Raw genomic sequence first — 22786 nt, forward strand, 5'->3', positions numbered from 1 at the left:
GCAGCAATGTTTTAATCACTCCATTTTATTTACTCTCCTCCGGTGTCACTTATAATTGTAACTTTTTATTTTTTAATAATGAGGGATTTTTTTTTTCTCTGTGCATCACACAAAAAAGTGCTGTCGATAATTAGCAGTCTTCTGTTATTACTAGACTCAGGTGTCACAACTGTGTCTCATCCTCATTACAGTAAAAAATTTCACCTATCAGATTCATTATTGCTAGATAATGCGGCTGAGAGCCTTAGCAGGCCCTCCAGAAAAGTAATTCAGCCAAGCAAAATTATCAGCTAATTATATTTAGAATCAAAAGCCCAACAACTATTTGCAGATAAATTGTATGAATTGAAGTGAATAGATCTGAATATTAAGATTCATAGATTTAGCAGATGATTTGTTAATTGGAATAAAAAGGTCATTTACTAGCCATTTTAACAATAGATCAATTGGAACTCTGTTTATGATTTAACTAGGAGCGCTTAAGGATTGAAATGAAGGAGCGTTGTGTGATTGTTGTGATGTGCTACTTCTCAGGAACAAGGCAGGGAGGTGTGGAGGCGAGGAAGCTTCCCTGCTCAGCCTCAGCCTGCCTCTGCTCCCATGGCATCCTTAGGTCTGGGCAATAAGGGGATGCTCACAGAAGGAATCCCTGCACCGCAGGACGAGCTGTCAGGGAACGCATGCAGACTTGGGTGTGGAAAGGTAGGCAGCCTGCAGATAGGATTAGCTGGAAAGGAAAGAATTGCAGAGTTTAACTTGTAGTCGGTGTGCTCCAGAAGCACTGAGTTCAGATTTCACTAATTTGAGATCCTGATGGAGGTTTCTTGTACGGGGAAGCTGTGTGCACAAGCGATGACTCAGACTGCATCTTGGCCTGCAGTTTTGTTGGAGGGAGCTGCTCTTTTTTTTTCGTGCAGGCGATACGATTAAAAAGCAAATATTTTAACATAACTTAGTGATCTGAGCTATTACTGAAATGTCCACAGTTTCGCTCTTTTTTTTTTTCCCCCTAGATTAAAGAAAACTTTAAAAATCTATTTGCTTTGACATATGACACAATATTTAAGAACTGAAATCATCAATTAAATCACACATCAGAAACATTTCCCTTTGGTAAAAAAAAAAATATAGTGCTAGACGATGTACACTTTGAAATTGTTGTTAATGTTTAAAATGCAATCTGAAGTGCATATGTTATTTAAAAAAAAAGCCACATAAATTACAAAATTTAAAAGTTTATGTAAAAACTAGCAATCATTGCTTAGCAAAAGCATTTGCAGGGGGATATATCTTTGGGTTCTGTGGATATGCGTAGTTTTCTAGCATGAGGGCTGGTTGTGATATTCCTTATTTAATTTTTTGGCTCCTTAAAACAAAGTCGAGCTAAAGGAAGCAAAGTTTGGTGTGCACTGGCCTGAGTGCCTGTAATAAAGCCAACGTGCACATGAATGCAGCAAAAGCCTTTTGGGTTGTTCCTGAGAATGAAAGGTGAACGCTGACAAAATTTCAGATCTTGGGAAACCGAGGGAAAGTGAAGCTAAAAATAAAAGACCTCGTATGGTCAACATGTTGGAGGAAATTCAAAGCCTCTCATCAAATAAACATATTTAAAGAAGTGTTTTGAATTTCGGTGTGTAATTTCTGGCCAACAGAAATTACAGTTGTATCTTCAGGGGGACGTTATGTCACATCAGTGGTCATTCTGCAAAAAAAAAAAATAAACTGCAAACTTGATGCCTTAACCCGTTCTGCTATTAAAATGCAGGCAGGGATGGGATAGCTTCTCTTAGAGTCGCTGCTAGGAAACTTTGTGCCATTGTGTCACAATTCCAAAAAATTTGGGCTCGATGTTGTGGCAGATATATAAATCAGCCCTAGAAAAAAACGAACCCTGAAAGCATCACAAGATCTTGGTATTTATTACAAAAAGTTTGCGTCCTGATAAAGAAAGGGAGTGATCTGAAGCTCATGCTAGCACTAGAATATCCCGACCCAAAGAGTGCTGTTCCTGGGGCCATTCCATTGTAGCCTTTGGAGTCCGAGCGTGCAACAGGAGCATCTCTGTGGCTACACACCCATAGACACGTGCACGTATGCCCTCGTTTCTCTGCAGCATTATTAAGAGAAGCCGTCCATACTTCACCATGTTGTTACATGTGTCTGTCTGCTGATTATAAAATGTGTTAAGCAGTATTTAAAAAACAAAAAAATGCAGAGCTGCGCTTTGATTTATTCAGCGAACAAAACATATGCTCACTGTTCTGTTCTATGTAATTCATATGATCAATAAAATTTTCTTTCAAAAGAGCAACTTTGGCATTTGGAAGGATTGTGCTGCTGAGCAGGAGAATGTTTTACTCGTGCTACGTGCAGTCAACCTCCGTGGTCCTGCACCAAAGGAAGTTTTTGGCTCCCTGATGTCGTGCTCATCTTTTGATTACTTTTAACCTTCAGGGTGGAAGCGGTGCATTGTGGCTGTTACCCGTTGTGTCCCAAGGCCTTGGTGTACCCGGAGATCTTCCCAGGTAGCTGCTTTGCTGCACACACTTTTGGTTGAAAAGCGACATGTGATGCGTGCTAAAATGTAAAGTTTGAGTATAAACTCGAGCAAAAGCAATTGTTTATTTGGCAAGCCGACATGTTAGTGTTAAGGAGAATTTTATGTGTTTTAATACATTAGAAGAAGTTTATATTTGCCATCTGTTCTTTTAAGATAACACAAAAGCAAGTTTTGAAATAGCATTCTTCATTGTTAGCATACACAACCCATAATGATAGATTTTTGTTAGAAGGTCAGCGGCGCTGCAATGGTTTGCAGATTTTTTTGAGATAGAGAAAAAAAAGAAAAAAAGAAAAAGGAGGCCTGAAAATCACACCAAATTATTTAAACAATTTAATACTTAATAGTATGCAACTGCGATATGGGATACACACTAATGTAGTACCAGTTCTTTGAAAAATCTCATCACTAAATGTATCACATATGCATTGTGTTACATTAGAATAATGTATTTTAATCACCCAAAGGAGATGTCTAAACAGCACAACTACACAGTCTTATTTAGCATTAAACATCCTTGTGAGCTGAGGTAACCTTATAAAATCATGCTTAAATAATGTAAAACACGAGGCGGCACAGAGCAATATGCATTTTTAATTAGTAAAGTGACTAATATCGAGTGTGTGCTTTGAGGTTTTTGTTTCATTAAAAATGTATCTGTTTTTCCTGCAGCTGAATATCTGTATTCTACACCTGAACAGCTTTTTAAAAGGCTTCAGAATTTCTGCAAGAGACCAGATATTGTAAGGAAACATCTCTATAAGGTAGTTGTTGGGAAGAGTTTTTACATGATATAATGCCATATTGAAGTACAAAGGCAAAAAAAAAAAACCAACCCTTAAAACAACAACATTTAATTAACATACTAATGTTTAAAGGAAACATGCTAGGGAGGGATATTAGTCGTTACACTAACAAGGATTAATTAAACTAGATGCCGGTTGTATTAACCTAGGTCTTATGAAATACGTGCACTTAATGCATGCTACATGCTTTTTTTTTTTTTTTTTTTTTAATTTATTGTTTTCTAAAATGACTGTCCTTTACATTGGGACCCAAGAGGCTTATAAAAATGAACCTGGATTAATGTAACTCATTAGTCTAAAAGGAAAATAAAAGAAAGATCCTACAATTATACTAATGAGGATAAACCTACCTTCCTATCCTAATTTAATCTTTGGTCCTCAAAACGTGCAGGTGCTGGGTACCAGGTAATGTTTCTCTGCCTTTTGGAAATACCAGAATTCTTTTGATGGCTGTGATTATTTTAGCTCTTTTTTTTTCTTTTTTTTTTAATGTTGAGTGTAAACGCTTCTTAGTAGCATGATGTCCTGTTGTTTATTGTGTCCTGTTCTTTGCCCTTACTTATCTGGAGAAAATATATGTTCGGTAGTAGATGTTCTGTTCCATTTTTGATCAAGTGTTCCACGCCAGACTGACTTTCCCAGCTTTAAGGTGTGGATTACATAGAGCACTAAATTGTACGTTATTTCAGTAAAAACATATTGTTACACTATGCTGCTGTTAGAAAACAGCTGCCATTGTCTGCATGCTAATATGTAAGCTTGCAGCATTTTCTGCTCAGTTGCAGCTGTAAATGCTGGACATGCTGTGATCAGGGCAGATAAAAGTCACCCTTTTGTGACAAAGGTGCTTCAGGTAGAATCTGTAACAGTCTGCATTCATTCCTTCAAGGGAGCTCATGGGTTACCTGGGCAGTGCAAAAGCACCCTCTTTTGCAGCACTGTAGCCACCCAGCATGCTGTTACTGAGCAAGTCGAGTCATCTCCTTCCCCATGCTGCCAGCACATCTCATCTCTCTGCGTTCCTCTGAGGACCAGAAGCTGTGGTCTTGCTGTGTCTCGTCTGCCTCCCCACCCTTCTGCACACACATGGAGCAGGAGTGAGAGTTTAGCCCCAGTTTGACTCCTCATGTGACCTAAAAATAGGCATTTACATAATGATACATCAAAGATGATGTCGTTTCTGCAGGAAACAGTTAAACTTCAAGAAAAAAAGGAGAGAACCAAAAATGCAATTTAACACCCAATTTCAAGCTCATTATCTTTCATTGTCTATTAACTTGGCAATGGTTCAGAAGGTAGCTCATAATAGTTTAAAATGCTGACTGAACACTTCCAGTGCTCAGCATTACTTCTGGAGTCAATAGTGTTGTGTAGTTATACATGGTGGCTTCAAAGGGTAAACAGTCCTTAAACGTCTGCCTTGACATTTTCCTGTGCTTCCAGTCCAACAAATAGTTTTGGGTCTTCTCTGCATGTGTGCAGCCCCAGCTCCTAAAGAAAACCAAAGCTGGCACACCAAAAATGGGAATAGCAGCAGAGCAAATACTGATATTAAATAGGATAGGTTTCAGATGTGGTGCGGGGATCGGTGTGCACGTGAGCCCCATGAGCAAAAGAACTAATCTGCTTTAAGGATGCTCTTCAGAAATAAAAACCAACAAACATCCCTTGGAATTGTTGGCAGGCAGGGTGTCCATGGAAGAATTATCCCATGGGTGACAATTCTGTCCCTTGTAGGCAGACTTGTGCTCCATCGTGCCCTGGCTGCGACAGGTAGCAACTGCACTGAATGGGGATCGTTTTAAATTGAGTCAAAGGACTAATCCAATACCTGTGAACACCAGGGGAGGGATCCTGTTGTCTTTAATAGGCTTTGGCTCAGCTCTGAGAATGCTGTTAGAGTTGTCTTTTGTACCTACACCCACGTACACTAAGTCTGTATTCTGCCCTGAAACTGTCCCTGAAACCTAGAGAAGTGCTAGCTTAGGTACGTGCTGCTAATGGAATTAGAGGTGGAATTATGCTTCTTTTAAGGAAGCTGGAGAGAGTAAAATCATGAAGGGCATGCAGCACTTCCACTTTCTTCAGATTGGTATAATGCTTTATACTATACAGAAAAATTTGCCAACTGGGCTGCTTCTCTTCCAGAAACCTTCCTGCCTAAGTCCATACAGTAGCTGTGCAGTCATGACAAAAAAGCAAATAATGCTGTTCTTTATTGCTTGGAGATTCTGCTTTATAGATCAGAAAGCAATCATCATCAGAAGTACTTTGAGTTATCTTTTTACATACTGTTGTTGTTTTATTACGGAGGATATCCATAATAATTAGACAGCAGTCTCATTAAGCAGGCAGTTCTTCCTCTGGTTGTCCTCAGTGCTTGTGCAGCAAAGTTTGGGGCAAAAAGAAGATGAATGGCAGCGGGGCAGCCAGGTTAGGGAACCAGACACAGTGAATATCCCTGTGACAGTGCACAGACCCACGTATTAAACTGTAATAGCTTAATTCCATTCATGCTGGCAGACTTTTAAAAATGTCCATAATGTAAGCACCTACGAAAGGCTTTCCAAATGACACATTGCTTACCCTGCATATTCTCACAGCACCAGGGCTGGTTCATTTGCATTTCCACACTGCCTTCTACCAGTCGTTAAGAGAAGATTGAGATTCATGGAAATCAAACCACATTTGTTATCAATTATTTGTTCTAGTTTTAAAGAATCAAAAGTTCCTCTTTGGTTCTCGGTATTTGTGGTTGCTAAATTAAGTGCCAGAGTGAAGCCAGTATGAACAACAGGGCATCAGTTTCCATTGGAGCACACCACAAGACCTCTCAGTATTTGCAAGCTCCCTTGCAAAAAAAAAAAAAAAATATATATATATATATACATGCATATATATATATATATAGGGCAAAGCATTTGTTTCTGCATTATTTTCTTGAAGTTTACCTTTCAGTTCCCTCACTTCAGTTTCTTAATTTAAAACAGCATGTATAAAGATTATACAGTGGAAAGGGACAAGAAGAGTTGCCAAAAGCCAGGCATGGAAGGAGCTGACAACTTTAAATAATCTCTCCCAGCCCTCCCAGCTGAATGAGTGCTGGTTGACATGCTGTCAGCTTCAGTTCCTGCAGAAAAATCCTACTCTCACTCATGCTTGTTTAACAGAGAAAAGAATTTGGCCCACTTTCTGACATTCATCTTCTCATTTCCATCACACTACAGAAGCTCACCTGCTTATGAAAAGACACATGGTGTGATTTTTTTTTCTTCTTACACCACTGTAGAAGATAAAGAACCATGTTGAATTCAAAGGGATTAAACTGCTGTAAAATCAAATTAAGATCCCAGTTAGACCTTAGACGTCTGAATTGTTCCAGTCTCAAGATTTGCCTGAATAGGGCAGTTCTAACAAACCTTTCTCCTTTTTTCTTTTTTCTTTTTTCTTTTTTTTTTCATCCTTTTTGCTCCAATTGACATAAAGCATTTACTTCAATCTTTCAGGCAAACAGGTAGAAGTTCCCTTCTGGTCCAGCTCTGATATCTGGGCACAGCCAGGTGGCAAAAGGCATTCCCAGCAACTTATTGCACCTGCATGCAGCTTCCCTCAGCCAGCTCAGTGAGGTTAGCGTGGGCTGACTCTGTTGCATGGAGTGTAAGTTCTTCATAGTTCTTGCACAGGCCATATAAGAGCCAGAAATGATGAATCTGCCCTTGCACTTTTCCACTCCCCATCAGAACTCTATAAAAAAGCATTTTTCTGTAGGGAAATGCTACATAATAGACATTCAGGCCCTAGGAGACCTCTGTCCTTGACTTTTCTTGGCTTTCTGCAGCAAGGCAAGTGCGTGTTTGCAGATGGCATTCCAAACTTTGCCTTCCCCTGCTCCACACCTTCACCTTCATTGAACGTCTCCTTGTTCTAGAGCTGTTTGCCTGGAAGCAGAAGCTCTCACTCCATCTTTTCCATGCCATTCATTATTGTGTAAACGTTTGTCAAACACTTACAGTATCCTGGACTTTTCAGTCTCTCCTCGTGAATGTTATTCCATGTTTATATTCTTATCTGCCATCATTCAAGCCATTCTGATGCTTGAGAGCTGTTTTTGTGCTGGTGTGATCATTACTTTACAGAGTATTCTAGGCCATGCCATCAATTTATGTGATATGTTGTACTCTGTGATAATTTTCAACCTGCTCCTTATGGAGCTGAACACACTGTTTACTTTTTAACTGTGAATGTATATTGAGCAGATGTTTGCTTACAGTGTTCTCCAGATCTTTTGTCCTGAGCTGATAAAGTTAATTTAGAGCTCTACAGGCTGCATGAATAGTACAAATATTTCCATCCATCCTGCTGACTTTCCATTCAGCTACAGAGCAAGTTTGCAGAGGCAAAAAGAGGCATCTACCTGGTTGGTATTAGATACAGGTCGGCAGGTTGGAAGCACAAAACAGGTATGTTCATAGAGTGGTAGAATCATAAAATCATTTCAGTTGAAAGAGACCTTTAAAGACCATCTGGTCCAATCCCCCTAACGTGCTTGGAGTCCCATCCAGCCTCACCTTGGATGTCTCCAGGAATGGGGCATCCAGCACCTCTCTGGACAACTTGTCATGATGCTCTATTTCCAGCAAGTGTCATTTAAAGTGGTTTCAGAGATGGTCTAGCTCTGCTTTTCACAACCTGTAAGGGAATGTCATAGCAGCTAGGAACTCTGGTGCACAGTGTGCTGCATTATCCATCTCTCTGTCATTGCTAGGAAGAGCTGCTTAAGAATGGGTTCCAAGTAGGATATATGTAAGATTCTAAGTAGGATGTAAGAGATCAAGACTTTTTATGTAGAAGACGACGTTGATTACTTACTAAGATTAGCGGACCATGGGGTAATTTAGGAAGGGACCTCTGGAAATCATCTGGTCCAACCTCTGCTCAAAGCAGGGCCAGCTTCAAAGTAGGATGGATTAAGCTGCTCAGGCTTGTATCCAGGCTAGACTGAAGTCTTCACATTTTTCATTCCTATATGTAATTCTGTCATAGTCAAAGATCTAGCTGGCTTAGAGGTAGAAATCTCTTCTGGAGCATGGGACCCATTTTATGTATTTTGGTACAACCTGAGGTCCACAGGCTGTATGTGAGTCCAGAAAAAGCTTCAGTAGAGTGAGTTCTGCTAGCTTGTGTGGCTGTTCACAGTAATAGCAATGGCTTATCAGGGACTGTGAGAGTTGCCTGCTAGGTCGTTCTGGGTCCCAGCATATGTTGAGTATCTCCTTGTTGTTGAGTTGTTTGCCAGGAAGCAGAAGTGCCCACTCCACCTATTCCCAGGGCTTGCTTTGCTCTTCCTCTTTGAGATATAGATGTGGGAGCTTTCAGCTCTCTGAAGATTCTGGCCTACAGTTCATAGAAGTTGGCTACACTTGTGGAGCAGGAAGAAAGCATTCATGAAGAAAACAGTTGTGTGCGCATCTTTCAGCATAAGCAGCAGGACTTTGAACTTTGTATTATAACCATATTAGATAGCTTCAGTTTAGTTTTAGAAAGTAAATGAAAGCTGGCAGACGAACCGTAACCGCCGCAAAAGGGTAGATGAAGAAATGAGTCAAAGGAAATGTGAATGACTTTGAAAGAAGAATCGCAAAAAGCATGAAAACTTTTTGGTTTTCAGTAAAGTGTATCCAAACTGCCTACAGAAAGAAAGCCTGAAACTGCTCTTCTAGTGTTGTGGATGATCAATGTGTTCTGAACCTTCCCTTCCCAGTGGAAGGGTATCTTGCATAAGTTCACATCCAACATTTATGGTTTTGTTTTAAGATAGAAGAAAAGAAATGAGTTTTAAAAGGCCAATAATAGAAACTATGATTTGTTCAGAAAGGTTCATGCAGGGAGATATACTCTTCTGAGGAGTATTGAATAGCTCTGACTCGGTCCTCACAGTGCACCCAGTTCATGTAAAATAATGCTGTCTTTTGATGGTGGCTTCCAAAGGTGGTTGGAGTCTGAAAGTTGAGCTCAAAAAGTAATTACTACAAGCTGCTTTCCACCTTGATTCTTCCCTAATACTCACAGAAAGAAGGAGCTGGGTCACAGAGTAAAGCTGACCCGATACAGTTTGGCTCTGTAAATTGCTCTGCTTTCTTGCACACCGAATCTCAGGTTTTGTGCTGAAAAATAATTTTTAATTCTTAATTTTGTTAAGGTAATTTTAAGAACACGCATAAAATGTGTGCCCACTCAGTACTGTGAGCTTGAGCTGCAGCTATCCTGAACCAGCAGGTCTGAATGGATGAACTGTCCTTACTGAATTCTGAATGTTAACCCTGAAGTCTAACGATGGCAGCATAAATGTTGATTATTTCTGTTGTGCTCATAGGATACAAGAAACAAAGAAGTTGGTTGTATCACAGCAGATACTGCAGTGCTACTGACACCTCACTGTGCTGTCTCTTCATGCAAAGATCTTGCTTTATGTGAAAACTTTGCTACTCATGATGATTTTTGTCTCTGCATATTTAGGAACTGTTGACTGAATCACGTTCTATTCCTTGAAATTACGAGTGCTCAGACTTTTACAGAGTTATCACTCATACACCTCCCAAGAAAACGAGCTGCATCTTTCTTTAGGATACGGGGCCGTGCTGGGACAGCGCTGGGACAACACTGGGCATGTGGCGGTGGGGTCAGAGTGGAGGAAGAGTGGCTCTGGGTGCTGCTGAGGCTGGAGAGGTCCCTTCTGTGTCCCAGCAGCTCACGTTTTCTTCATGTGCTCTCTTCCTCGTAGGGCGAGATGGCTGGCTTTTCCTGGGCAGCGCTCCGTGGTAAATTCAGGTCTCTGCTCGCAGCAGAACCGAGGGAAGATTTGTGACAGATGGGGCTAAGTCACAAACTTGCAGCCTCAGGCAGAATTGTGGAAGTTTCCAGAGTGTGCCCATATTTACCTGATCAGAGAGAAAAGAAAATCTGCAGAGGAAGCCGAGCCTGGCTGCTTGTCATAGCTGACACAGAGCCATCTGCCACAAACCTGTGGCGGCTTCAGATCTCCAATCCCTGCCACCACCCCAGCTCAAATTAAATACAGATTCTTAGAGACGTTATGATGGTTACACATGTCCTCGGCATCACATGCAGGAGACTGTTCAAAAAAAATATGTGGCCTGTTGTATAACCGCACTCATGTATCCCATATGTGGTGCCACATTGAATTTCCGGTTGAATCTGTTTTTATCCTTTGTACTGGATGACATGGTGCCTGAATTCTTTCTTTTCGCCGACACGATGGCAGCCAAGCTGCAGCTTCAAACGCTCACACTTGGCTGGGTTTCTACCTAGGTTGCCAGGTTATCATTGGAGCCTTATTGTGTCCTCAAAGGGCCACAGGGCCTGAAAGGAGGATCCGAGTGCTACCGGACTAATTGGGCAGCCATCTCGGAATTGTTTGTAGGCAAAGGGCTGCTTTAGCACTTTTCTTTTTGCAAATTAATGACTCTCTGGCACAGGGGTTTTTAAGTGAAGGTATTAATAAGGGGTCTGGCAGGTAATCCCATGATTCGCGGAGTTACATTTGCATTTAATTAATCTTAAAGAAAGCTGAAAGATAAACAGCTGTAATTCAAACTAGCATGGGAAATATGCTACGTGGTGCCATCTATCCGATAAAATGAAAGCCGAGACACTTGTTTTATTTCTCTCAAGGATGGAGAACAAACAGATAACAGCCAAAATACTTCCAATAAAAAGTAGTAGTTGGAATGTAACGGCCGTTCATCAAGCATCTTTGCATCCCGTTACGAATGCAGTCTTTTAAAGATAAATCACTTATGATTCTAGCAGTCGAGCTTCTATATTTGTTGATGTAAAATGTTTTGAAGATGGAGATTGTACAATAAATTTTTAATAAAGTGCCCACTGCAATTTTTAATTAGCATATCTCATTCATGTATAAGTGTGTACATCTATCTGTATGTTTATCAGTATGCATATCCTTGTGTCAGAGTCAATGAATGCAATTGTGTCTTTATCTGATGAAGTCGAATCTGCTTTGCAAGTGGTAATAAAATGTTCTGACAATTCCAAGATTTTCAACTGTGTTCTGGGAAGAAGCAAGAAGAGGATTCCCGGGAAGTCATCATGATGTAGAGGATGGCCAGACCTTTCTACAGACAGGTACGGTTCCAGCTTCCCTCCCCAAAAGCCCAAGGGAGATCCAGTGGCACATGGTAAGTGTTCAGATGTTTTTCTGGCACTGCCGAGTTGTAATTTTGCATCATTTGTCTTATGTGTTAGTTTCTCTCTGTTTCTGCTCGATCAAAGCCCAGCCTGGTTATAGACATGGAATGTGGTCTTCTCAAGGAAACGTGCATGAGTGCGGCCGTCCCATTTGATAGAGCCAAGTAACAGGACTTCTTCACTAATGTTAACACTCCTTGCACTAGCAAGAATAAATTAGGCAATTTTTTTATTATTTGGGAAACTGAGGCATGGTACAGTGAAGGTGAATTCCTCCATGTTTTGCAGCGAGACACTCTCCAAACTAATGCAAGGAAGAGAGGAGATGCTGTGACCTCGCGCCATGGCTCATGGCAAGCAGGCTGCACACGTTGTGCTATGAGACTGAATGCTCAGTGGTTTAGGGATACAAGTACTGCTGCCTGCAGTGCATGCCCCAGTCAATAGAGGTGCCCACCTCCTCCAGGCTGGGGCCCTACTTTGCTTTAGTTACTGAGCAGTGGTACTCAACCATTCCTAGCTGTGGCTGAAGCATTGTCAGGATGGAAATTTTTTGCCTCACAGTTACAAACCCCTGCAAATAAGGTTTTATAATAGAAACACAGAGCTTTAATTGTAGAGTAACAAATAGCAGTGCTGCATTATATTCTGATAACTTCTTTACATTGCTGGTGAATATTCACGGCCCATCCAAGGATACTTTCCTGTGTGCTGCACCCCCCATGCCCTGGAAGTTGACCTGGTGTCTGGGCCTGCTACAAGGTCCCCAGTCAGTGGGGTGATGCCAGGCTTCATCCAGGTGCTCAGGGCAATATTTCCCTGATGGAGGATCCCCCAGCCCCAGCCCGGGTGCAAAACCACCTCAGGAGTTCTGGCTGCTGGAGCCAAATGCAGACAGCCACTGTGCTGCTTCATTAGAAGCCCTTGCTTCAAAAGGTCACCGAGACAAATTGGGATCTCGTTCCCATTGTTCCTACACACATGAGTAATCTGTGAATGTGCAGACCAGATCTTATAAGTAAAATGACAGAATTAGCCCTTGACTTACTCTTGTATTTATCGATGTTTCACCTGCGTTGACACAGCAGCTGTGGGCACAGCTGAAGCAGAGCAGGTTTCTGACTGCGACCAGACAGCTCCTTACTCCTGCATCAGTACAGCCCAGGCACCTAATCCTACAATCCCTTTGTCTTAGTATTTGAGATCACAGGAAACACAGGTTTATTCCACAAGAGAATTGCCTTTCGCCATGTAATAGAAAAGAAAATCCTAAAATAACGAGGGCATTTTGGTGAGCAGCGTGCAGCACCGCCAGCCCTGCTCCGTGTCTGCAGCGCCCAGACCTCTGCCTTTGCTCCAAGCTGTTCTGAATTAGGAGGCTCGATTCTTCTAATTGCATTTTTAAAGACCGAGCCAGCAGTTCATTAGAAACCGTGGAGTGAATTCTGCTTCTCTATTACACCAATATAAATCTTGAATGAATTTATATCAGGATAACTGGGAGGGCGGAATGTACCTCCCATATTGTTCCTCAGATTATTAAAAGTTACAGGGCCTCGAAAATTAAATTCACCTTTCCCCACTCGAGCCACTCGAGCTTTGTTTTTCTTCCAGTATGGACAGTTGTAATGAATTAGTCCGTCCCATTTCAGCTCGCAGTCACTTTTAAGTTTGGTTCTCATCCACTAGCCCAGGACTAGTCTGTGTGGAAAGGACCAGGGGGCATTTTCTTTCAAACAAATTGCTTTCATGGGAATAATTTCCTCGAGAATTATATTAAAACATTTCCATGAACCCCTGATTTTGCAAAAATATTTTCCTCTTCTCTGTCCTTGATGGAGGGGAGTAGGCATTTCTTTATTTGCAGATATAAATGAGCACCTTAATGAAAGTCCTTCAGAATGTTACCCTCTAATGGGCTAACCTTATTTAACTGGAATACTTCTGAAATGATTCAGCCTGGTAAGCCAGGCTTCGTCTTGAAGGAAAATTTTGCCTCTGAGTTATGAACCCTTGCAAATAAGGTTTTATAATAGAAACACTGTCAGAACTTTAATTACAGAGTAATAAATAGCAATACTGCATTATCTTCTGATATTTCTTTACATTCTGAACGAATATACACAGCTGTTGCTGGAAACTGATAATCAACTGCTATGGAACTGCTCTGCAACTTAGCACACAGCCGGCGTGGAGGCAGCAAGCGGCAGCGGGAGGAGGAGGAGGAAGGTGGGGAGGAAGGGGGACAGCGGCTGCCGGAGCAGAGCAGAGGCATCAGGAATGTTGTGCTGGCACTGGGGCTGAGTGGATGGTGATGGGGACGGAGAGGGGTGAAATGGGACCAATGGAAGCTAAAGAAAAAAAATGATAAGGAAATAATAATAATAATAATAATAATAGTGGGCTAAGCGTGAGGCATGGGCTGATGCTGTTGGTGAGCTCCGCACAGCTCCATGCATCCTGGTCCCCCACCTTGCTCCTGCCACTCATCATTATTTCCCTGTGCTGCTCGTGTTTGAAATTCGCCTCCTTTGGTGGCAGCTGACGGTATGGTCTGCACCGAGCGCAGTCCTTCTGTGCTGCCCAGGTACCCCAGGACCAGAGCACTGCCCACGGCTTGGGTTGGGCACCCCAGCCCCACACATGCCCCAAACTACCCCCAGTATCCCCCAGAACCCAACGCAAAACAGCGGCGGAGTGCAGGCGAGCAGGAGTGGGAGGGCTGCATGCGGAGGCTTAACCCTTTGAGCTTTGCAAGCAAAACAAGGAAATAGTCAGGAAGGCATGTCTGTAAACAATGATAATTAGGCTTTTCAAAAATCGTAACGCTGATTAAAATCTCCGATTCATTATTTATTCATCACAGAGCCTCTTTGCAGACCTGGGAATAGTGATTAAAACCGAAGTGCTCTTCGCACTCGAGAGGCACCCAAAAAGGGGTTAACACAGAGGAAAGAGGAAACCGAGCAGGCAGAATCCTGCCTTCAGAACCAGCACTTTCTCCTGGCGGGAGCCCTCCCATTCCCCCAAATTTTGGTATCGCTGAATGTTTCTCATCCTGAGTACAAGTGTTAGACTGGATCCAGTTGGTACTCAAATTGCAAACACACTTTCGCTCCTCGGAACGCCGGCAAAAGGGAACTTCTTTTAACTCCATCATGGCAGGTTAGGCAGCCAACGCACAGCTGATGGTCAGCATGCCAAGTATGGTGCGAAGATCCGTTGTTTACAGCGAGGCGTTAGGCGAGCACAAAGGCTCAGACTGTCTAAGCTACAATTTGTGCCTCATCCCATTACGGCTCCCCTAAAAGGCCCGTGCCGTTGTAGGTAACGTGCGCGCGGAACATATTTCTTTCTGTTGATTTTAGTTTGCTTTAATTCAATACACACTCTTGTTTACTTTTTAAAATTTAAATAAATGTCAGCATTGTATAATTTCTATGTTAACAAAGCAGTGAGCAAAATCCCTTGTATGTTTATAAAATATTATTGTTTAATTCACATAGTTTAGGAATTCCAAATGTTGAGAATAGGAAGGAGGCCAAATACCATCTGTTTATAACTATGATGCATCATCATATGTGTACTTTAAAAAAGAGGGAGAAGGGAAAAAAAAAAAAAAAAAAAAAAAAGCTTGGTCCATCATGCCACTGTTCTGTCTGTTGGGAATATGGTGAGGATTTAAAAATGATTGTTGCAATTGGTGAGAGATTTCCACACGGAGGAACTCAGAGCAGGGACGGTGCTGAAGTTGCTCACTTCTGTGCTCCCGTTGGAAGAACTGAATGCAGTGCTCACATGCACAGATTCAGGCGCTGTCTCCCAGTCCTGACGTTCCCCCATTCAAAAGAAAAAATGTTTTTTCTTTAAACTCCTTTTAGGTGTAGGGGATGCGTGTGCGTTTGTGGGTTCGCTTCCAGCTGGTGCATTTGCATCCCTGGATTTTTAAGGGATGGATTTTGTAGCACGTGGATTTTGTAGCCTCTTGCAAAGCACAGCCTAGAGACCATCATTCAAGCGATTCTTTAAATGTTTTTTGTTCTTTTTTTATTAAATGTTTGCAAGTTTCGGTCCAAGATAAAAGAGGTCCTTGTTAAAAATAATGCATTCCAAGCTGCAGAGCTGTGTGCAATGAGCATTTTAAAGAGAAGGTATTCTGCAGGCTTAAAAACAAAGAGAGTATCTCCAAGTTAAGTCGATAAGAAGATTTTTTTTTTTTCCAACCCCAAGTTAATTAGCTGGGACGTCAAGCCTCATAGTCATCTTCCTACCTTCCAGGGGCTGAAGAATCCCCACTAAATGTACTTAAACTTCCTAGCGAGGGCCGGTGAGATGAATGCAGAGATTAGGGCGAGCATTACCGTGCCTCCCCAGTGCATCCCAGCTGCAGCTCATCCCGCTGCTGATAATGATGCTCAGAGTCACTGAGGTGCTCTCTGAGGCTCGCACATGGGGTCCTGTCCCCAGGGAGGAGGAATAATAGCGGCGCTCGGGTGGTGTGGGAGGGTAAGCACAGCTTTGCGCTTCTCTTGGCCTGGTGTGCGATGATTTGGTAGTGATGCTGATTTAATGAATGGAGAGGTGTGCTCAGGGCGAGGACTGCGATTCTCTGGTGGAGCAGGAGGGTTTGCTTTGTGTTCACCAACAGGAAAAAAAAAAAAAAAAAAAAGCACAGGTGAAGGAGAACACGTCGGTGCTTGCTGGCAGAGTGCCGTTGCAGTATGGAACATTTTATGGCCAACCCGCAGCGATTTCTGTCATGCCACAATTCAGCATACTGTGCACTTTGCTGAAATGCCTCTGACTTTGTTTTTGAACTCCTTCGTTTCTACTGTTACATGTAAGTGGCAGCATCTTGAATTGCTTAGCTACAACCGGATAGAAAGTTACAGCTCCATGGTGCGAGTGCCCTTCTTCTGCACCTCCTATTGTACATCAATCGTTTAAAACACCGGGTAGTTTACCACCTTAAAAGACATTTTAAATTATTATTATTCTAATTTATTAAATTAGAAAAAGAAAATGCCCTGCACACCTTCCCCAGGAATCACAGAGTCTTAGAAATGATTGGGAATACCCTTTGCAGAGTGGGTTCCATTGGTGATTATTTGCTGCCGTGCAATGCATTTAATCTGCTCACGCCTGCGCTGCAGGAGTGAAAGGAGGAAAGGCAGGACAACAGGCACGTTCTGTCGTTGCAGAAATGCATAAATGTGAAATGTATACATTCCCAACCCAACCAGCCTCAGAAACTCAGGCATGCATTCCTGCATATTACTCCGTATTTTCCATGGCTATGCGATCCTTGGTCTCCCAAGCTGCGATAGCAATCAAGGGAGCACATTGTCCAATTACGATGTGCATACCTGTCCACCAGGGATTACATGCAGCCCTCGTGCTCGTTTATCACTTCATTTTTACACACTGGAGTAGTTTGATGAGATACACTGATAGAAGCAGTTTCAGAGGTTGCTAAATACCACGTTCATCGCACGCTCGGCTTCATGCGGTTCCTGGGTGCTGAGGGTTGGTGCCGAGAGAGGGGCACTGCAGATCCCTCCCAAGCACATGTATAAATCCGACAGTAGTGCTGCAGGTAAGTTAAGGGTTCATGTAGACACTGTCACTTCTGCATCTACAGTGACAAAGAACCTGTAAATTTTATCTATTTACGCCTCTGACCTTCTGCAGGATAGCAGCTCTCCTGTGGGAGCGCTGCAAAAGGGGGTTTGGGCAAAAAGGATCTGCCTTTCAATTTGTTTGCATTTAGGAAAGTAAAAAAAAAAAGGAAAATGAAAGGCTGGAATGTGTCTCTGTTTAGGGTCACAAGTTTGCAGGTTTGGATATTATCCTGCAGAAATCCCAAGATCAGCAAAGCCTTTCATGTCAGAGTATTTGGCCAACAGGAGCGCTGCCCCAAACTGCAGAGCTTAACACGTGGGTTTCTTTGCACACTCTGCATCGTGCAGTTCTTTGGCAAAATTTGGATGGGAATAGTTTGTCAATGCTATTAATAGAAATGTTTAATGCAGGAGCGTGCGACGTGATGAGCAGCCTTGGCAGGAGCCATACCCCGCCTGATTGCATTGTAATACTGTTTGATGCAGCAGTATGTTTGATCAGTTACAAGTGATGAGTATCATATCACATCAAACAATTTAATACAGTCTCATTGTATGGAATTATGGCTGCTGTCAATCAGCACGTGGCCTATTCCTCACAGATCTGTCTTTGGGAGCCGCGATACAATGGCAGCTACGTACGCATTAATAAATAAAGTGCTGCTGAAATTCCATGCAGACCTGTTGAGATTTTTGTTTCTCTTTCATGGTCTTTTTGTTTTGTTTCGTTCTGTTTTTTCCTTTCTCAGCGCCAGCGCTGCAATGAGTTCACCTGGTCAATAGGACAGCTGAGGGCCGGGCCCGGCTGCTTTGAAGAGAGCTTGGAAAACAGCTCAAAAAATGCATGGGAGTAGTGAATTTTGTTGTTGTGGGGATAAATCCACTGAACTTGTTTTCTGCTGAAGCTTCACAGCGTCTCTTCCCTTGGCTTCCTTGGGGGGAGGAGAGGCTACCTATTAAAAATGCATATGTTTTGTCTTACTGCTCGGCGCACCTCGCTTGATAACCCCCTACTTTGATTTGGGGATGGCACTCTTTGAACTTAAAGTCTCTTCCTTAGGACTGATGTATTCAAGGTGCTGGAGGGGAAGCCCGTGTCAGATGAAAGATCCGTATGTAAATAACAGCACGGAGGTGGGGTTTAAGGCATTCCACATTTTGCTATCAGTTTCAGACATGTGCTGTTCTAATGCTGGCTTTCCTTGCAAAATGTTCAAGTCCCTAATGCAGCATATGGCTTTTAATGAGGCTGTACAGCCATGGGGTCACACTGCACTTATGTGGGAGCACTGATTGTACAGGAGCAGTAATTTGGGGAACATTGCTGATTGAGGTCCAAGAGAGCAAGAGGTTGTCTCTTTGCATAATGTCTGCATGGACAAATGGATCCCATTGCGGTGGGCCACGTGTTCAGCCAATAGATGTGTCATGGTGGAAGGCCAAATTTCAGCAGCCAATTCATCAGTGCAGTGACGGTACCTTTCTCCATCTTTCCCTATGCTTTCAGCCTGCATATCTAAATAGCACCAGTACTTGAAAGGGAAACCTCAGAAGAAATTTTTAGAGACACTAAAGGAAGTGATTGTTGACTTAATAAATGACACATTTCCTTCTACATAACGAATTATCCTGGAGGTTAAAACAAAGTGTACTTGCAGGGCTACAGATAGAAGTAAGGACCTTGGCAGCTAAGAAATACTCCCGATGGGGACTGAAGTGGTTGCTGAGCTGGGGTTGACCCTGGATTTGAGGGCATGAGGTGCCCAGTTTGCCATAGGGCAGTAGGTTGTCCTGCTTCCCATTTAGTTCTGGAGCCTTGGGCATGGTTTCAGGCTACAAAATAGCCATAATTGTGGCCTGATTAATTCAGAACTGAAGAGCCTCATAGTATCATAGAATCATTTGAGTTGGAAAGAGATCCTTAAGGGTATCTAGTCCAACTCCCCTGCAATGAACAGAGACACCTACAGCTCAATCAGGGTATTCAGAGGCCTGTGCAATCTGATGGCTGATGTGTTTTATAGTGCAAGGTAATGTAAAATAGCAAGTGTAAAATAATATGTGCGAGTGTGCTGATAGCAAAATGCTCTTCCTTCAGGCCTGGCTCATTAGGTAGCTATTAATGATGCTCTAGAATCATGGAGCACCCAAAGCAGAGCGTGTCCTACCCCACTTTATCTCGTGCCAGGCTTTAATTGGCAATGGTTCCATCTGAGGCCATGATCCAGTCAAATCCGTCAACCCTCTGGGTGGTATTTAGATCAGAAAGCCCATTCAAGCAAGAGTGGCATGGGTCTGCTGCTAATCCATGGGAGGGCAGTACCTCTGCAAGGTGATTTGTAGATTATAAGGCCAAGAAAGGACTTTTTAGATCATCTGGTGTCACATGTATAACGTGAGCCATATGACTTCCCTCCATTAATTCCCGTTTGAACCAGAAAACCTCATCCTCTACCAGCTAAGAATTGACACTACAGCCTTTGGTATTATTAGATCAAGGGTAGTTTCCCTCAAATGAGGGGCCGACAGAAGCATTTATGTGCTGAGATTATTCATTACTCATTGCTAGGACAAGGATCTGGTATTGACCAAGGTCCCCCAACATCCACACCTTTCTCCTGGGCTGCCCTTCTGGTCCCAGCTTGACCCAGTATTCCTCGTTTTCCCCATTGCTCATTTCCTGGGGTTGCCATTGTAAACGGCACCACTCCAGAAGGCACTGCAGGAATTCAGTGCTTAGAGCAGAACTGTGTGTGTCCACTGATAAATGATCCCTGCGCTCACTTGGTGCTGTCCACCCAAGACAACCAAAGTAGTGTTGCTAAAAAAAATAACCTATAGTTTTAGCATTGGATATATATAGTTTATAGCATTGGATTCCTGTCCATTTTATGGGTCTAAAGGAAAGGAAGACAAAAGAGAAAGCAATGTTGTTGGTGTACTTCGTGAAACTAATGCTGGCTGATCACTGGGATGAAAGGCACTTTGTGTGTGATAATTTTCCAATTTCTTAACTTCAGAAAAATTATTCTTAGAGAGGACCATCCGTAGGGTCAGCATTCCATGGGCTGGTTGTGTGCTAGGAGGTTACGATATGAGAGTGGATGCCATTCCCCCACTACACATGGATATAATGAGCTCAGGGTTAGTTAGTACAGTTGAAACTAAAATGTCAGGTTGTAAACATAAAGCAGGAAGAAAGATAAAATCCTGTTGAACATTAGCACTATCTTTTGCAGGATTCTCCCTTGTTTGTCCAATGCGTGCATCTCCTTCTTGCCATGCAGCCTATGCAACCTGTGAGTGGAAGGTCATTTCCCGAATGGTAAAATATGTGTCTGATGAGAGGGGCTCTTTGGACTGCATGGTTCTGGATTCAGATACAGATGCATCTCACTGTGGATTTGAAAGCCCAGCGTGAGGCCTCGTAAATGATAAAAATATGTGTATACTGGAATTATACACGCAGGCATGCAGGCATTGGTTAAATTGATGCTTGAACATCTACGTGTGTATATAATGTTCTGTTCTCTGTTCTGAGAGGTATTTATAAATAGGTTTTATATATATTTCTATTATCCACAGCTCTATGTGTGCGTATGTTATAAAATCTGTTTTGTTTTTTTTTTTTTTCTTTTTTTTTCTGGTATGCTTGTTAGGTTTTCGCGGGGTAATATATCTGATTTCTCTTTAAATTAAATGAATTTATTTGTCTGCCTTCCCTTAATGGAATCAGTTTTGATATACTCTTTGTTCATGCTGTTACAGGCTTCAGTCTAAGGGCTCTTTGTATTAACTTTTTTAAGTTACATTACAAAGAGGTTTTAAGATTTCCCAACAGGCTTTTATTTAACCGGGGCTTTTGATCTCAAACCTGCTGGGGCCTAGTGAAATCCTTACCAATTCTCCAGTAACTCCTCACTATTGGAATTTGAAAAGACCCACCTGAAGGATTTAACTCGCTGTATGGCTTCAGCCATCCTTTAGATGCTTCTATTCATGCAGACAGCGAGGGGGTCGAGGGCACCCTTTGTGATCCTCCAAGTAGCCTAAGGTGCCCTTTGCATAAGTTGTACTCCTGAGGAAATAAAAATCAGGAGGACACAAACCTATATACCTTATTTCCTGCTATCTTTACTTAAAGGAGGAGCGCAGGGGGTCTGCTTAACATCCTTTGCTACCTAAATACCTTTTGGACATGGGAACTCAATAAAGGAACTTTCATTGCATCCATTACCCTACTGCGGTGCATAGCAAATTAGATTTAAAAGGGTACTTTTTCCCTTACAGCTATTTCGATCGTTTTCTTTAAAATTTCAATTTAGTGTCTAGTGACAGAATGTGCATTAGAACTATATAGCACCAATTACACTAACTATGAACGTTATTTCAAAAGAATTAGTTATATTAAGTTATAGACAAACCGTTGGGGAAAAAGGTCAGGTTAGGGGGAAAAAAGGGAAAAAAAAAAAGAAAAAAAGAAAAAAAGAAGAAAAAAAAAAAAAAAAAGGAGCCGTGCGATAATGTTTTAAAGGGAACGACATGAAGTGAATGCTCTTTTTATTTTTTAATCCTTTCATTTCGCATAACCCGCACTGAAATTTCACTGCTCTCTCAGTCCCTGCTGTTGGAGCAGGGGGATGTCCTGCCCTCCTCTTGGCTCACAATAGAAAGCCTACAGCTGAGCCCTATAGTGAAGAAACATCCCATTGAAGAATGAGATCGGATGCATTCTTGTCTCCTGGCCGATACCGATGGCCACAATGTAGGAGAAAGGAAAGAATGCTGGCAGACCCATCTCGAAAGAATATCATAACTAAGCACATTCTTGTCATAGTTTTGGTACCTATTTTCTGTTTCATATACATAACGCACATAACTCATCTATTACCTGAATTTGTGTTCGTTTTCTGAGACCCTTTATTATGGTTTTTAATTTGATGTTATAATAAAACCAACCTGAAGTATGACATACAACCCCAACCTACCTTCTTTTCTCATGACCCTTCTTCCCATTTGTTTATTTGCTCTTGGTTTGTGGTTTTTTGTTTTAATTTCAAGGGATGTTTGGGTTACTTCTTTGTGAGCATTTGATGTGGATGTGTATTGCACTGGATTTTTCACTTTTTTTTTTTGTTTTTTTTCTTAGATAAATAGAATAAAAACTGTGAAATTTATTCCCTTTTTCTTACTGAGACCAGGTTTGAGACCTCTGCTTGAACTGTACATGGCTTGGTTATTTCAATTTATAGGGATTCCTGGTGAATCATTTTTGTTTGTTTGACATCCTGTGGGATCAAGCTGCCATGAATTTTGAATGATCTAAAAACTGTGTAGTTTACTTCAGCTCAAACTGCCTTCCACTTGAAAACATAAATCAGTTCAGCTGAAATCCAGCCTGGGTCTTTTTCCTTCCTTTCTTTTTTTTTTTTTTTACCCGTGGGACTGGCCTCAGCCCCAGCTGTGCTGCTGCCCCTGGAAGAAGAGGAATCACAGAATCTTAGAATCACCAAGGTTGGAAAAGATCTCCAAGATCATTCAGTCCAACCATACAACTGCCACCAATATTTCCC

General features: G+C 42.1%; 1 protein-coding gene across 23 annotated transcripts in view; it reads left to right on the plus strand.

The window, feature by feature from the left end:
• The window catches only part of QTMAN (queuosine-tRNA mannosyltransferase), a 170017-nt gene extending 152038 nt beyond the window's left edge, over window positions 1–17979 (plus strand). For 13 of the 23 annotated variants that reach the window (XM_090143510.1, XM_090143506.1, XM_090143507.1 and 10 more), the window contains 3 exons: window positions 2455–2525; window positions 3233–3324; window positions 10148–17977. In XM_090143510.1, the coding sequence (XP_089999636.1) occupies window positions 2455–2525; window positions 3233–3324; window positions 10148–10231 (247 nt within the window). In that variant the 3' untranslated portion in view covers window positions 10232–17977. Of the gene's footprint in view, window positions 1–2454; window positions 2526–3232; window positions 3325–10147 lie in introns of all 23 variants that reach the window. The other 10 variants (XM_090143523.1, XM_090143524.1, XM_090143518.1 and 7 more) reach the window with 5 other exon arrangements.
• The last annotated feature ends 4807 nt before the right edge of the window (window positions 17980–22786 follow it).

This window comes from Phasianus colchicus, chromosome 7 (genome assembly GCF_987193195.1).
Source record: "Phasianus colchicus chromosome 7, bPhaCol1.hap1.1, whole genome shotgun sequence".
Lineage (NCBI taxonomy): Eukaryota > Metazoa > Chordata > Aves > Galliformes > Phasianidae > Phasianus > Phasianus colchicus.